The sequence below is a fragment of the Fusarium tjaetaba genome (genome assembly GCF_013396195.1).
Source record: "Fusarium tjaetaba strain NRRL 66243 chromosome Unknown NRRL66243_c0000021, whole genome shotgun sequence".
Lineage (NCBI taxonomy): Eukaryota > Fungi > Ascomycota > Sordariomycetes > Hypocreales > Nectriaceae > Fusarium > Fusarium tjaetaba.
The window spans coordinates 48294-64963 of record NW_023501217.1 but is presented as its reverse complement, the minus strand read 5'-3'; the positions used below and the strand labels follow the sequence as shown (position 1 = coordinate 64963).

Here is a 16670-nt window from a genome sequence, read left to right as displayed (position 1 = left end):
AATTATATATAAAACAAGTATACAAAGATGCTGAACGCCATTGCTGCCCCCCCGTAGTCAAGTTCATTTCCAGGTGTTTCCAACACGGTTCAATATTTTTGCTTGAGGTGCAAACCTAGCTGTAAAGGCCTTTATAACACTTTCGCCCCTGAAGCAGTACTGGAGAGAGCTATCCAACATCTTTTCTTTTATCGACTTGATTCCCTCGACCGCAGCCCCGATGAGTGGTTTGAGCACATCTTTTGCGTTTGTGGGGTATGTGATATTTGTGGTATTACGAGATGCAGGCTCCCATGGGAAATTGATTTTGTCGGTGGCTATGTTTGCTTCCCTGCTGATGTAAACATCTGCGTCTGAGTGTTCCCAGACGTTTTTGAGGACAGACCACGCGTCTAGCGACTTCCCAATAGCTCCAAGCACTCCTTCAAAAATGCCTGGGGTTGTTGCTAGGCGGTTAAGAAGAATAGTCTAGGAAGAGAGTCTATAAGTAATTGTGTAAATCTAGTCATGAATAGAAGTGAAGGGAAGAAGAAAGTGATTGCAATCTTTCTCTTACTTACCGCGAGAACTTCAGCGCTCCCTTCTTTTCCTGTTGCCCAGATTCTGTAGTCTATAATCTTTAACTGTCGGCGTCCTTTATCATCATTGATTGTGCCAGCAACGGCCGCATTAACCCACTCCTGTGGCACCTGTATTTCGATGATAACACCATCCGCGACATAACCCGCATGCTCAGCTGCCCGACTCCGCTCATTAGTCCAGTATGTTGCAGCATCCTCCACCGTACTTAGATCTCCAGGTCTGAATTCGTACTGGCCGTTCCCTTCCCTGTCATAAGACACAATGCTGTTCCATTCACCTTTTAAGAATCTCTCGGCTCTGTCTCTGGCTGTGCCACGATACAGTGTGACGACGCCTTTGCCTTCACCGGTGTTCTTGGAAGTCGTGGGTTGCTGCGACTTATCCGGCGTTTCATTCCCCCTTTTACCTGAGTCCTTACTCGTGGTATTCGGTCGTGGATTCCCAGTTTTGGGTTTTGCCATGGTGCCTGTATGGTCGCTGCTGTTGACAGGGTCATTGCCAACGTAGCAAAACAGATTATGACCATCCGCTGTACCAAGCGGATCTGGAGATAGCCAACGACCCAGCCAACAGGCGTAGTATCGTTCTCCACAAAGATAAAGACCGCTCTCTTGGTCCCGTTCGTATGAGGCGAATCGGTACTTGCGTGGTGCTGCCCCTTTTGTCTTTGCTGAGTAGGTGCTGACACCATAAGCCGTGAACTCCTCGTAAGAGACGACGCGTGCTTTGTCATCTAGCTCTAGACGATCACCTATCTGATATCGCACCAGGTGTGACTGCCTTCGTGAGTCCTGCTCGACCAGAGCAGCTGCTCCTTCAGAGAGTTCTGATGCCCTGACATGAAAGGTGTTGATTCGATGGCAGATCACCCTCCCGTTTCCTTCGTATACCATATAGTTGTCCATAAAGGGTAGATATAGGGTCTCACAGCGCTTCACACCACCTCCAACATCATTGTAGTAAGAGGAGCGTTCAGTAACCTTCCGTACCCGTTCACCATCAGAATTGTACACATGCCACGTCATTTCAGGCAATGCACCCTCTGTAACCCTTTGCGTGGCAAATGCCCGGAGACGGTCATGATGGTCCCAGCGAATGTCTGAGTATCCAGACATGGACGTAATGCACCCACCAATTCCTGAAATACCATCGTAGCCGTAGTGAGTCGTCGAATTACCAACGGTGGAGCTGCTTAGACGGTTGTTGTGAACATTTGGATCAATGTGGCTAGGCTCTTCGTATTTGTATCTTCTAGTCCACCCACTCCCAGACTGAAGTCCATGCTCCATCCTCAATATGTTTCCACAAACATCGTAGGTGTACCTCTCTACATACGGTGCCATTTGTTTCCCGTCTCCTGGAAAATTGGTAGAGCGACCTAGGTGAAAATCTGGTGGACTGATTCTCCCAGGACCGTCAGGAGACTTGTCAACCTGCTCACGACCCCTGGACTCAACCAACTGGCCGAGAGAGTCGTAGGTAAAGTCTTCAGTAGGACTTATACGACAATTGTCAAAGAAGAGAGTCTGTTGTGCCTTATCTTCCCTTCGCACTAGTCGGCCCATGCAGTCGTACCAGGATGAGATGTCCTGTAGCACACGACCGTCCTCAGTGCTAGTGGTGCGACTTTTCAGTAATCTGCGATCAGATATACCATAGGTGTTTTTGACCAAGGCTCCGTTGCCATAGAGAATCGAGCCCACTTGATCGTCGGGCTCGTATGTAACATGGTCGATAGAGGCTGTGGCAATAACACTACTGTCAGACGCGTAGGCTTCGACCTTCGCCAATCGCCCAGCGAGATCAAAGGATCGTTTGAGAGAGTCACCTCCCGGGGCAACAACATGGATATTCTGCCCCAGGGCATTGAAGAATGTCTCTGTTGTGTATATCCTCGGCTCCAACTGTGGGCTCTCCTCTGCTCCCCAGTCCAGCATCTGCTTATACTCTGTGGCGTATTGTACAGTTGATAAGGTGCAGTTGCCTGCAAGGTCATAGCACTGGTTGGTCCGTAGCCCAGACTGGTCGAAGCATCGATAAACCCTCCCCAAAAGATTCTTCTCGGCACCTTGGGGCTGGCTTTCACCATAAATGTTCCTCATCAAAACAATCTCGGAAGTGGCATATGGTTTTGAAGTTTGTAACGTGACCTTGGTCAACCGGCGCAACTTGTCATAGTGATGACTCTGCCTACGCCCCTGTTCGTCCCAAGATACAAGAGGTTGTCCGGCACAGTCTGGGAACACCCATCTCGCACCACGATCCATACTAAGTTGAAGCAGTGGCCGTCCGAGCAGGTCAAACTCAGATTTAATCACTATGCGATCCATGCCATCGATCTCAGCACATGGGTTTCCGTATATATCGTATTCAACCCAGGCGCGACGTGACGAACTCTCTGAACGGTCCATGACTTGTTCTGACAACGTGGGGCGACCCAGGACATCGAAATGAGTTATTGAAGGCGTATCTCTGTAGACAAGGGCCTTTTCCCCAGCGTTTCTGTCCTCTGAAATCATGGAGAGGTGTTTCTGTTGGTACCATGTAGGTAGATACTTATCCTCTGAGATCTCCTGGAGGAAACAGCCAATATCCTCATCCTTCAGAGGGTTTTCCACGGCGATGAGGTCCCCGACATCGTAGTCAATTTGTTTCCACGCCTCGTAGACCGTTTTGGACCATGTATGATCTGGGTGTAGCACGCCTACAACTCTAGACATGGCGTCATAGAAGGTTGTTGTTGAGTATTGACGAATCTCAGTGTCAGGATGCATGTCAATCTTGCAAAACGCTGGCGATGAGACATGACAAGGCTGAAAGACTTCTACCGGCTGCCCCGCCTGGTTGCAGATCGCCCAGTCGCAGAGCTGCCATGTCGCTCCTTTTTCGCTTTGGTTCACAAGCTTCAGCTTTTGGATTGATTGCCCCGAACCATCCAAGTACGTAATCTGTATATGAATGTCGGTAGGGATTGGATCGTTGACATGTCTGTTGCGAAGAAACTCTAGTTGAGCTGTAGGCCTCACAGGCGTTGGCCGAGTTGCATCATCTGAGTCTGGTCTGCAAGGCCTGCCCATGCTGTAGACAATTCTGTGACTCGCATGCCCCAGAGCCTCAGCGCCTAGCGGTCCAGAGGGGTCTTTGAGAAGAAGATCCAAATACTCATCAGATACAATGAGCTCGAGTTCGCTCACAGAGTTCCCTGTCTCAGATCCGCCTTTTCCACCAACACCAACGGCCACACAACGGCCGAGGGGGTCAACCAGTGTCTCACTACAGTTGTTGTTCGCGTCTGTAATGACATGTGGCATCATGTGAACATACTCGTGGCTAATAGTTGTTCTATTGCCTACAGCATCTGTGAGAAGCTGCGGCAGCAAACAGACTTCGTCCATCTCAATACGTGAAATAGCTCCGAAGGCGTCGATCTCGCCACTTGGCGTGTAGAAGTGAGACCGAGCAAAATTCAGCGCGTCTTCCTCCTTGTCGCCGTACATCTGCCTTACTGAAGGAACCCACCATTCGTTACTCCCAGCATCTAGCTCAGCGTATCCCCCATCTTTGAGGACATTGGTGCGAGCTATGTGATCATTGAAGGGGTCCAGATGCTTCTGGAGCATCAAATCTGTCAGTGCGAGCTGGTATCCTTGGTATTGCACTGAAAATGCGTGCAGTTGCCCCAATGGAAGTGGCCTAAGCAAGTCTTCGGCTGTGTACAGGACTCGCGCTGATGAGACAAGCACACAACAGCCATTCTTCGTCGGCGGTCTGTCTTTGACTTTGGGAAGTTGACGACAGATCTTTCTCAAGCTTTCCCTCTTGTATCTGGACCCTAGAGTAGGTTTCGACTTTTGATCTGGAAATAGGCGATACTGTCGATTCTCAGATATAAGCGGCGCCCGTATCTTGTTTGCTTCCTCAACAGCATTGGTAAAAGAAGCGTTACTATATGTGAGTATGTCCTCATTGCTTCCAACTCTATCGACTTGGTCCGTGCTGTCTGTCCTTGCGTAGTTGATCTCAACGACCTGACACACATTTCCGTGCCTATCTGTCTCCAAAACTAACTGGTGCGTGATTTTGGGGCTCTTCGCATCGCTCCTCTCGTAGACCGCAGTGACAATTTCTCTGCCGTTCACGCGGAATGAGCCACGACTAGCCTCGTTTGCCTTAGAACTCTGTTCCATGACAACTTCATATGACTGTTGTTCGCACTGGTAGGGTACGTTCTCCTTGGTGGTTTTGTCTAAGTTGAATATCTCCGTGCAGCGAACCAACCCTGATAGAGATACGTATGCCTCCCGCAAATCTTGCCAGTGAAGTTTGGGCGGCATCTCAGCACTTATGAGAGGGTCCAAAAGTCCAAGGTTATGTGACGGGAAACTAGCCGGTGGTGTAACCACTGCATCGAGGGGCCCTAGTCCAGTAAAGTACCATGTCTTTGTAAGAACCGGGGGACTGGCAATGGTCCCAGTTACTTCACGATCAACTTTGTCCACCCGTTGGAAACCCCGGAATTCCCGATCTACAGGGTCATAGTATCCATTGTAATAATCAAACCGGGACTCCACTGAGGTCCTTGCCACAGTGTCCCGGGTAGTAACTTGGGAAACGCACAACACTGGGAAAGGCAGACGAGTAACCCATGGCTGTCCAGCTCTTTCGTCTTCAAGACGATAAAGCGTCGATGAGCGGTACTCAAGCTCCACCTCCAGACCAGTTCCATTCTCCATTTTGCGAACTAATCCCGGACGTGAACCCGCTGTCAAATCGAGGAAATGCACTTCTGCCATGCCCTGACTTGGTAAATCAGAGGCCCAGCACAGAGCAGGCGAACCTCTCCCTGCAATGTCAAACACATCAACCCAAGAGAACCTGTCCAGTGGAGGCACGGTAGGAATAATGTAGGGATCGGACCACTGGATCCCAAATTGATTATAGTAGACAGCAGCGCCACCACCTGGACGGAGATAGATGAGATCAGCTCCTCCTACACCAGACACATTAGCGAGGCGAAGCCTTTGCGGCGAGAAGTCAGCCTCCACTGGGGCACTGGACATATCGACAGGCCTGCCAAAACGACCGTGACCCATATTGGGCCAATATCGAACAGACCCGTATCTGATTATCACAACATCGCCAAGTCCGTCTCCGACCATGTCGCAGATAAAGAAAGTGTCCCGACGTTCGCCGTCTAATATGGGAGCATGCTGTGTTCGTTGGACTGATCCGTATCCTTTTTTGCCTAGGGATGGGTACCAGTTGAACTCTCCATCCGATATAGCTCCCATATCAATGAGATCAGAATGGCCATCACCTACAAGGTCGACTTGTGTCATCCACCTATCCCCCGACACAGAAGGATACGATGCAAAGGGGATGAAGCTAGTGAATTCACCGTCTTGGCACCGTTCGTAGAACCCCTGAACCTCGCCATCTGGTGACCTACTAATTAGCCTAAGCAGACCATCACCTTCTAGGTCTGCCCATATGCCCTCGGTCCCACTACCATCTAGACTCGGCTTCGCGGGTACGATGCCAGGTCCTTCAAGAGAGACTTTGAGACCGTCGCTCTGATTTCTGTAGTAGTACCAGTCTGCTCCCGGCACCTTGGCCAAGACTCCTGGAAGCCCTTCTCCATCCAGGTCAATCCATTGAGCAGTCACTGAAGATCCTAGGCCAGTTACAGGCACGTCTACCTCTTCCACATTGACCTCCCCCTCGTTTGGAGGCTTAGTGTACTGCAGTGTCACCGGTGGAAGCCAAAGGCTGCGAAGATCGTGCGACCCTTGGGGACTATGACCACCGACGAAGCAAGATGTTAGGAGGGAAGTCCCAGAGCGCGAGTCGACCTCATAATTTAGTACGAGGGACTTTACTAGGCAGTCTTGCCGAGCGAGCTTGTCAGGAAAATGGTGAAACATCAAGAACCGACGACAAAGACGAAAGGTGTTTATGGCAAAGCCACAGGAGTATGTTGTGAATGGATCCCAACGAGCCTTCCACTCCTCTGTAGTTACTGTTGTAGGCGTGTCTTCGTCATGCTCACCGTAGTCAAGAACCAATTCGAACAGCCACTTTTGCTTCTCAGTAGACTCCTTTCCCAATACCTCCCATGTCTGAAGGTCCCTATTTGGCATCTCGTTCCCATAACGCACCGACTTGAGATAACGCATCGCCTGAGAGCGAGACGTTGGATCTAGGAAATGGCTCGGAGCGCCCTTGATGTCTTCTTTCCTGTAAGAGAAGATCATGTTGTTTCCATTGCCGTCATAGGTCTCAGCAACCAGCCATGAGAAGATGCGCAAGGGCTCATCAGGGTCAAAGATGCGAGATTCTTCGTCCTTCCCAAAACGAACAGTCACATTATCCCCGGATATAGTTTTCCAGAAGGCATCATGAGGATTCTCGCGGTTCTTCCAGTGCTCTATCCGCACAAGCCCCTGTGCGATACGTGGTCGGTATCGAGAAATGATGTAGTCGGTTACATCCTTTTCATCATAAAGATCGTGAGAACCGTCAACTGGAATAAGTTCGCCAAAGCCAGAGTGAACAAACACGTCTACTTCATCATCATAGACCGGTACACCCCGAGAGGTCAGTCTGGAGATAGTCTGTAAGCCTCCGAGCTGCCAACCGCTGCCAAAAGAGCCGTTGGTCGATGCTGCTGCAGATTGGTAAACGAGACTGAGATCTGGCCCGAAGCCACCACGGCCTTTGGTAATGGGAATCGGGATGCTAAAACTGGTTCCACCTGTACAAGAATTGACTTGGAAGCGCTCGGCAACCGGGAGCTGTTGAGAGCTGTCGGCTAGGAGGTTGCCGGGAGCATCTGATGAAGACAGGTCCAGGCCCGACATCAACTCGTTAAAATTGGTCTACGAGATAGCCAGTCAGTAGGATATACTCCGAAAAGGATTGAGAAAACGTACATTAGAGTTAGCCCCAGAAATGTTGGGTGGATTAAATTTGTCCATCCTGGCGTTGTTTCCTTTTCTTTTCTTTTATGTATTGTATGCAAGTTGAATAATCTTTGCTTTGTGAACTGGTACTCTCAAGGGGAATTTAAATCTGATCGGTATTAGGTACGAGATTATAGGTAAGATGTAGGCATACGTGAATGTAGGTAGAACAGGGAAGAGAGGCTGCCCACAGAGTGATTTATTTCCGCAACGATCACTATTTCGATTCCTAACAAAAAGCCGATCGGTGGAATAAATGCTAAGTGCGAGTGCTAGAGAAAATGATATGTCTGCTATGTCCGCATTATTCGTCTGCGGTGTGACGCTTTTGGCGCTCAGGCCGTGTCATGTAAGAATCTCAGCTGTCAACAGTCAGATTATCATTCCCCAATTCGGTATTATTGGTCGATCACCAAGCCGTGCCGTGCCGTGCCGTCCCTCCCATGCCGCAAGCCCCAGCCGCTGTAGAATCGTGTGGCTACCTTATAGGCTTGGACATCCAGGAGCTTTAGTTTCTAACTACTGTACCTGGCTGCATTTGGAGCACACCCTCCAACACAGAGAAGCTGCAATTTCACATATAGCACGTCCACATGGAGAGTAAAATTGTGCTGATTAGCATATCCATCAACCTCCATACATTCATCACTGTTACCCCTTTCTTGAAGGAGAGCATCAGTGGCTGTATTACACTATATTCAACTTCTTTACTTTACCAATTCAAACAGCTGACATGGAAGAATCACAGAAGCTTGAAAACTTGGTATCAGAGGTTGTTGACATCACTCGCTTTGACCAGCCATTGGAGGTTACGGCTAGCATTGTTAACAATGCCGCCAGTGATGATGTGTCTCTCCATGCACTTCTTCTCGAAACTTTAAAGACAGCCTCTGAATTATCAGAAAGAGACGGGATCAAACTTCGACTACTTGCAGCCGTGGCCAGTAAGAATGCCCATGCGAAAGACGGGCTGATCGATTTGAAGCGCCTTTTCGACCTCGGCCTTCTTCGAAACATCTCTCAGCAGTCCATGATCAAACTTCGCCTCAAGGCATCTGAGCTGACGGGTGACGATGCTACAGTCGTCCAAGTTGAACCTAGCAGTGGAGATGATGTCGAATTGACAGAACCTGGAACGGACTGGGACCACCTCCGCTCTGTGATTCTCCAGGAACATGGAGATGATGAGAGCCGCAATGACTCAGAGGTCACTCCTGAGGGTCTTCAACAGGGTCTTTCGACCAACATCCAGCTCTGGCAGAGTCAGGACGCCGACAGGCTCAGGCAGATGGTCCGCCTTGCCGGGCAACCTGAAGACTTGACCGCTCTGATGACCTGCGATTACACCGACGCTCGTTCTGTTTCTGCTAAAGGAACCATCCTCCTTCCCACCCTGGCAGAATACGACATACCTGCTGAAAGAGCTGACGATATTCTGCACAAGGCCCAGCTCATAACAGAGGGAGGAGATCACGCGGAGAGGACACTCCTTCAATCCGATAGCAACGTTGCTATTTTCACCTCAGCGAATGCCTCCAACCTCAGCCCTGGAGCCCAAGCAGCCAAGGCGGCCTTTTCTGCCGGTGTCAGCTTCAGTTCCATGTTTCAGGCGACATATCCACAAGGTTGCGAGCATTGTGCCTCTGTAACTGGCCCCAGTGCATTCTTTGTCCACTTGCTACACACTCTAGCAGGTGTAAGCGTTGGTGGCAGCAAGTCGAGCCTGCGAGACCAGCTATTCCAGCGCCGCCCTGACCTAGCTCACCTGCAGCTTACCTGCACCAATACCAACGTCCTAATTCCCTACGTAGACATAGTCAACGAGACGCTTGAGGCTATCGCCTGGGTTGACGCGAACCCAGGTACAGATGTGCCGCCGCCTTACAACATGGGTGGACAAGATACCACCGAGCTCAACACAGGGCGCCCGCAGCATACCCTGATCAAGGTTTATCAGGATGTCATTCAGCCACTGGTAACTCCCATGGCTACATTCCCATTCAACCATGCTACGCAGCGTCTAAGGGCGTACCTAAAGGCTCTGAACACTTCTTTGGAGGAAGTCCTCAGGGTGTTTCGTGCACCGCTACGAATGTCAGACAAAGTGTCAGACAAAGTTCGAGAGACAATTATTGGTCGTTTCTCGGAGTCTGAGGCCCTGTCCCTGCAACACGAAGACTACAACATCATCTGTGGGCAAGATATCTGGGACACTTCTGAACCGAAAAACCGGTTCGATGTGTCATGTCACCGATCTTGGGGATTTGAAAGCGAAAAGGAGATGCTCAGCCCCGACAAGGGACTTACGTGCATCCAATCATCACTACTTTCTCGCAGCGGCATGACACTAGAAGAGCTGGTGGATCTTCTGCGGACGGAACTCTTCCATAGTCGCCTCATTATCACATCTAAGGATGGAAACCTCGCTGACGATAACTTGGACATGTTACGCCTGGAGCACCGTAAAGGAATCAACACCAGTCTGCCTACCTTGCGGGTGGATGACTGTTGGTTACTGCAGGGTTTCATACGGCTCAGAAAGAGTCTGGACTGGCCAGTTGAACAACTCAGCGCAGTCTTGTATAGCCTTGAGATAATTGGCCCAAAGTTATTCAAACCCGCTACTCTGTCGAAGCTTGCTGCAGTTAAGGAGCTAGCTAGGCTCACTGGTCTCTCGCCAGTTGAACTGCAACCGTTCTGGGCTCCTATGGATCACTTCGGCCCGATGTCCTTGTACGCGCAGAGATTCTTGGCCCGGCCTCGTAAGCCCGATGATGTCTTCGGTTACGATGACAAAGACCGAGTTCTTCAGAAGGAGAACATATTCATTGAAGATCACCTTTTGACTGTGCTCTCTGGTGTTGGTCTACGCCAAGAAGGTTGGGAGGCTGTCAAGTCTCACCTTGACTCACAAGCACTCTCATTACGGAATTTATCTCGGCTGTACTCGATAGCGACTTTATGCCGCATACTTGGCATATCCCCTGCCGACTATAATGCCTTTTTACTTCTCTACCCAGAATATCGTGAATGGTTCAGAAGCCCTAACACAACTCTGTCGCTCGTTCGGGAGTTTCTGGAATCCCCATGCACAGGAGCTCGGCTAAAGGTTGGAGACATGGTAGCTTTGTGTCTCCAAGACTCTTTCATACGCGCCAGGCCACTCCCTCTCAAGAGCATTACAGACATGGTTGCATCCATCCGCAGGGCTATCTCCGCCGCACAAGATGTTTACCATGGTGATGGGTCAGACTCAGCTTCGAAGCAGCAGGTCGTGCTTGGAGCTTTGTTGACATTCTTCCCGGACATGGACAAAGAGGCTATGGAGTTTATCCTCACAGCAATTTTGAAGTTAGACATACGCGATGTGGATTACAGTCTCAAGTCTGATGATATGACTCCGTCTCAAACTATCTTGTGCATCTTGGCAAACGTCGCTACGGCTACTCCTGACGGTGTGACTGTGACGGTGCACACTGAGAACTACTTTATTCCCCCAAAGACAGCAGTTTACGAGATACAAGTTGAAAAGACAGGCGGGACTCTAGAATTGGATGGCACTTCCCTACCCATCTCAGCAGACCACACAGCTGTCACTCCCAGACTCATCCAAGGTCAAGTGTATTTTCTCTCATCGACACATGAGGTCACAAATATCTACTTGCAAACTGGCCCAGAGGCGAACCTGGCCAACAGAGAGCAGGCGTATTTAATTGAAAAGAAATGCGTGGTCAAGGCTCAGCCGATCCTTGAACGTGTGGTGCGCTTGGTCAAAGTGATCCAGCGGTGGAAAATCGATACTCGGGAGATAGAAACCTTCCATGAGTCGGGAGTGATTGAAATTGGGGTTTTGGACCGCAAAGGACTTCGCTGGCTGGAAACATATCATCATCTACGAGGAGCTTTCCTCAAAACAGGGGCTTCAAAGCCTCTTCACCAGCTTTTCAAGACCTTGCACAGTCTAGGAGAGAAGAGCATCACCCGTACCCAGCTTGTCGCACTTCTAGTATCTGTCACTGGTCGCAGTTCTTTATTGTGCAGCGAATACCTGGAAGAGAAGTTCCGCATACCTGCACCCGAAAAGGGAAAGGAGTCAGAAGAAAAGCCCCTTGACAAAGGAGTGATCGACAGTGTTACCAGTCTCTCCGCTCTTGTGGAAATGGACCAAACCATGCAAACTGCCACACGGCTTGGTAGCCATGGCTTGTCATTGCGATTCCTATTTGACCTAGCGCAACCCAGAGAACCAGATGAGAGAGTCAAGTTCCAGTTCGACCACGCTCAGATCCTCTGCAACGCCGTTGGCGCCCAAAGCACCGCTTTGAAGGCTGCGAACGATGAGATTCGAACAGGACAGCGTAGGGCGCTTGTGCAATATCTACTATCCCATCGGTACAGTGAAAGGCTTTCTGTTACAGACGCAGACGGCCTCTTTGAGCATCTACTTATCGACGTACAAATGGGAGCTGCCTTCCAGACGACGAGAATGAAACAGGCCATCTCCACGGTCCAGTTGTTCATCAAGCGTTGCCTCATAGGCGCAGAGATTCGATATGGCGTCAACAATAGCGACCTGAAGAAGAATTCCAGCATCGACTGGGAGCAGTTATGCCAGTATAGGCTGTGGGAAGCCAACCAGAAGGCTATCCTGCACCCGGAAAGTTGGGCTGACCCAACCCTTCGTGACAACAAGACAGAGCAATTCCAAAGACTAGAGTCACGTATGTCGCAGGATAAGCTCAGTCGCGAGGTCATTCAGGACATGGTCCATCAATACCTCAGCGAAGCGAATAGCGTCGCCCAACTGCGTGTCGAAGCATATCATTGGGATGAGGATCCCGACGCTACTGAGAGTGGAGGTGGCAAGGCGCGATTACACGTCTTTGCACGTACACAAACACAGCCTCTCGCGTTTTATCATCGCGTAGTCCGCGTTCGCTTTCTTGGAGATGTGAAGGCTTATCATCGTTGGACTCCGTGGGCTCGGTTCTCAGCAGATGTCCCCATGTATGACACTAACGTCAATGTCCGCAATCCCAGTCCCATGGAAGCCGATAACTTAGTTGAAGCCGGGAAAAGGGTGGATCCCTTTGAGGCTCAGGATGAGAGCACACGCAGCGTCAACAACATCGACCAGAGCAAGAATAAACCACCGAAGAAGAGTGACGCTAAGAGTGACGCTGGAAAGGGGGATAAGAAATACGAACAAGATAAAATGTTGACAGCAGCGTTAGGGGCTTGCCAGGGATCCTACATTGTCCCTACCATCCTTGATGGCCGACTAGTGGTCTTTCTGCCAGAGATTTCGCTACAGCAAAGGCCCAATGACAACTTTGCACCAGGTGGTAAGGTGTCTATGAAGGACCTCAATTCACGTGAGGTCTCGATAGCTACCAGTAAGTGGTGGGAGATCAAAATGGCACGCACCGATTTCCGTAACGGATCCTGGTCCGAAAAGGTCGTTTACCCAACCACTATGAAGCTGGCTGATGCGTTTTTCCTGGATGCAGCCTTTTGGGTTATTCAGGGGTTTCGGTTCTGGTTTAGCCATGACGCCAACGGGATCCCAGGAATTGACGTTGAGCACCCTCGCTCAGTTGACTATGACGGATCTCGGAAGAAGAAAGAAAATGACGAGAATCGCTATCCTCCCCTCGGGCGGTTCGAGTTACGGGGGAACCAAATGTCTTTGTGTACCGACAAAGAGGCCATCCTGAAGAGCCGGAAAAGAAGACGCATCGCACGACCATTTCGAACAGCATTCGGCCATATTGAGGACCGGAACGACAACTCATATCTTCTCTGGCCCTTTTACACCCGCCTTGGAGTCCCCATGCCCAGGACAGTGGACGGCGAAAAGATCGAAACGCCTTCGGAAAGGATGTGGACCTTTGCTTTGAATTCCAAACACACCTACGGGTTATCTACCTTGGCCTTCAATGACCTAACTGGGGGCAGGCATCAGCAATTTCTAGGTGTGCCCCAGACGCCTCGGCTCTTCGACAGGTGGATGTATCTCAGAGATTGGGATATGAAAAAGAGTGGTAAGGATTATGCCAGGGTCTTCCGCGTGTCTAACACTATAATGCCTTCTGCTCTGGAGCACGTCGACCAAGGTGGGACAGTCCCATCCTGGTACAAGTTCCTAGGAACGCCTGAGAAACTATCACCTGAGCACTGGGACGCATTCGGTCGACCCGATGCTAGCTCTAAGCGCTTTCATGAGGAGTCGACCTCCTTTGCCGTGTATTTCTGGGAATTGGGTGTGCACTTACCAAGTTTGTTAATGGAGCGTCTTATGGCTACGCAACAGTATGAGTTGGCCCTTGAGGTGGCACGGAACGTCTTCGATCCGACTCGAGGGGACAAGGCCGAGGATTGCTGGCTATTCCCGCCTTTTCAGAAAATCGTCCAAGATTCGAGAAGCTCATCAGACTGGCTTAAAGAAATTACGCCTGAGGAGGTACAGGACGCCAACGCAAGCGTGCATGCAGCTGCTCGTCTTAACCCACGAGCATACATGAAGCGTATCGTTCTCAAGTACATTGAAGCACTGGTCGCCTTAGGGGATAACTATTTTCGTCAAGCTACCATGGAAGCTATCCCAATGGCTATTGAGCGTTATGTCGAGGCCTCTCATCTCTTCGGACCTGGTCCGCCAAAGGTACCAAAGATGGCTGACGCCCTGCCTATGACCTACAAAGAACTTCCAGGTCAGGAGAAAGATGGCCGCAACCCCTATGTCGACAGCAAGCCAAAGCCACCTTTCTTCAATGGTTCGTCTAAACCAATGCGCATTCATTACTTTTGCGTCCCGGGCAATCCCCAGCTGGTCAAGCTACGGCAGCAGATCGATCAACGTTTATACAACATTCGTAATGGCCTTGATCTTTATGGAAATCCCCTCTCACTTGCTGTTTGGGAGCCGCTCCTAGATCCCGGTCGCGTTCTTGCATCAGGGAAGACCGGCAACGGAGGACATGCCGGCCTCCTGGCGGATTTGAGCAGTCCAATGCCCCGATACCGGTTCAGAAATCTGATTCAGCGCGCGTACGACATTGTGGCTCAGGTGCGCGTCACAGGAGAGCAACTGCAGTCAATTAGGGAGAAGAAGGATGCAGAATCTCTTCTCGCGCTACGTGCTGCTCATCAGAACAGCATGTTGGCGTTAACAATGCGTGTTAGGGAGCACCAGAAGACTGAGATCCTAAAATCGATTGAGTCCCTCCGAGAGACAAGGTCTCAGCAGGAGATGCGCTTACGGTTCTACATCAGCCTTACTGGTGATAAAACCGAGATACCGGCTGAGAATGAAGCGTGGAAGGATATTGAACAGTCTATTATGCCGCCAACTAAGGATGATCTTCGTATGTCACCGCAAGAGCTGCAAGAAATGGATGAGACCAAGAAAGCATCGAACCTCAACCTCGCTGCTGGCATCATAGAATCAAGCGCTGCAGCCGCATTTGCTATTCCCACTGCCTCAGTCAAGACGCAACCCATGGGCTGTGGCATGGACATCACGTACGGTGGTCATACTATAGGTCAGATACTTCTCGCATCCGCCAGTGCCATCAAGACGGCATCTCTCCAAGCCCAGGACAAGGCAGGCCTCGCAGCTCGTACCTCAGGTCTCATGCGGCAACTCCAGGAGCGCCGTCTGGAGGCCAACATCATCGGCAGAGAACTGGTCAAGATCGATAAGGAACTAGCGCAGCTTCAAGCCCGTCTTGTAACCCATGAGGCCGAAGTTTTTGCTCACCAAAAGGAGATAGAGTGCGCGGCAGCTGAGGAGAAGTGGCTCCGAAACAAGTACAGCAATACACAGCTCTACGCCTCGCTCGAGAACATGATGGATGTGTTGTTTAACCAGACGTACGTGCTAGCCTGGGAGATGATTGCGACAGCGCGCAGAGCATTGGACTTTGAGTACGTCATCCGCGGGGATTGTGCACCTCGTCTCACGCCGCAGCTTGGGTTCCAGGGCAGTGATCTTGCTGGTCATGCTCTTTATCTCGAGATCAAACGCATGGAATCGAGTTACATGAACAACAAGTCGCATGATTTCGAGATAGCCAAGGCGGTCTCGCTACGGCAACTGAGTCCTGTGAGTTTACTGGCCCTGAGAGAGAAGGGATCTGCTTCATTCAAAATTCCTGAAGTTATCTTTGACATGGACTACCCGGGTCACTACTGTCGTCGCTTATCCGCCGTTGCTGTGTCGATCCCCTGCATTCTTGCGTCTTATGCCACTTTGAGCTGCACCCTCAAGCTCACCAAAAACGAATACCGCATTTCCAAGGACGCTACCGACTCTGAGTCCTATTTGAAACATGAGGGTGCGGAGTTTCAATCTGATACCGTTCCCATCTCAGTTATCGCTGTGAGCTCCGGATTCCAGGACAGCGGTGTCTTCAACCTGGACTTTGAGAGCACAGACAAGTACGGGCCCTTCGAAGGTGCTGGGGCTATTTCGACCTGGGACATAAAGTTCCCTACAGATTTCCCATCGTTCGACTATCGCACCATTTCGGATGTGATCCTGCACCTTCGCTACACGTCCTTTGACGGTGGAGGTAATTTGGCCAAAGCAGCTACAGAAGCCACGAAGCAGTTGCTGGGAACGCAACAAAGCTCCAGCATCGCCATCGATCTCAAACACGACTATCCTAACGAGTGGAGGAGATTTCTTGAAACGGGCACAATGCCCTTGCCCTCACTGTCCAGGCGTCTACCGTTCTGGGCACGGCTCAGGGGTAGATCTGCAAAGACAGACAGCATTGCGCTTATTTTATACCCGGATCGGCCCCCCACTGCTAAAATACAGGTCGGTGCACCTGGGGATGGCGAAGAGATTGAGCTTCAGAGTGAAGATAAGAAGCATGAAAGGCAGCTGCCTAGTCTTCTACACGATAGTCTGAAAGAACACGCGCTTCAGTCGATAGCGGATCTAGAGTGTAGCGTGTCAGATACTTGGGCTATTCAGACTAAGAAGACTGACAAGGAGTTGGAGCTTGGCTGGTTGATTGTTTGGTATTCTACCAAGTAATTCTTTGTCGTCCAGATGTAGGTACCTAGTATGTGAATTTGCCATCTTTATCTTTTGCCGGAAGTACTTGCGGTTCC

At 50.4% G+C, this 16670-nt stretch overlaps 2 protein-coding genes across 2 annotated transcripts; one reads left to right on the top strand and one right to left on the bottom strand.

The window, feature by feature from the left end:
* Positions 1 to 63: 63 nt before the first annotated feature.
* Positions 64 to 7442, bottom strand: FTJAE_892 (RHS repeat-associated core domain protein; the record flags this gene model as incomplete). The annotated part of the gene is made up of 2 exons (XM_037355787.1): positions 64 to 468; positions 561 to 7442. 2 exons carry the CDS (start codon positions 7440 to 7442, stop codon positions 64 to 66), a joined length of 7287 nt encoding a protein of 2428 aa, XP_037211922.1.
* An 835-nt stretch (positions 7443 to 8277) lies between these two features.
* Positions 8278 to 16593, top strand: FTJAE_891 (PA14 domain protein; the record flags this gene model as incomplete). Its single annotated transcript, XM_037355776.1, has 1 exon — positions 8278 to 16593. One exon carries the CDS (start codon positions 8278 to 8280, stop codon positions 16591 to 16593), a length of 8316 nt encoding a protein of 2771 aa, XP_037211921.1.
* Positions 16594 to 16670: the final 77 nt, after the last annotated feature.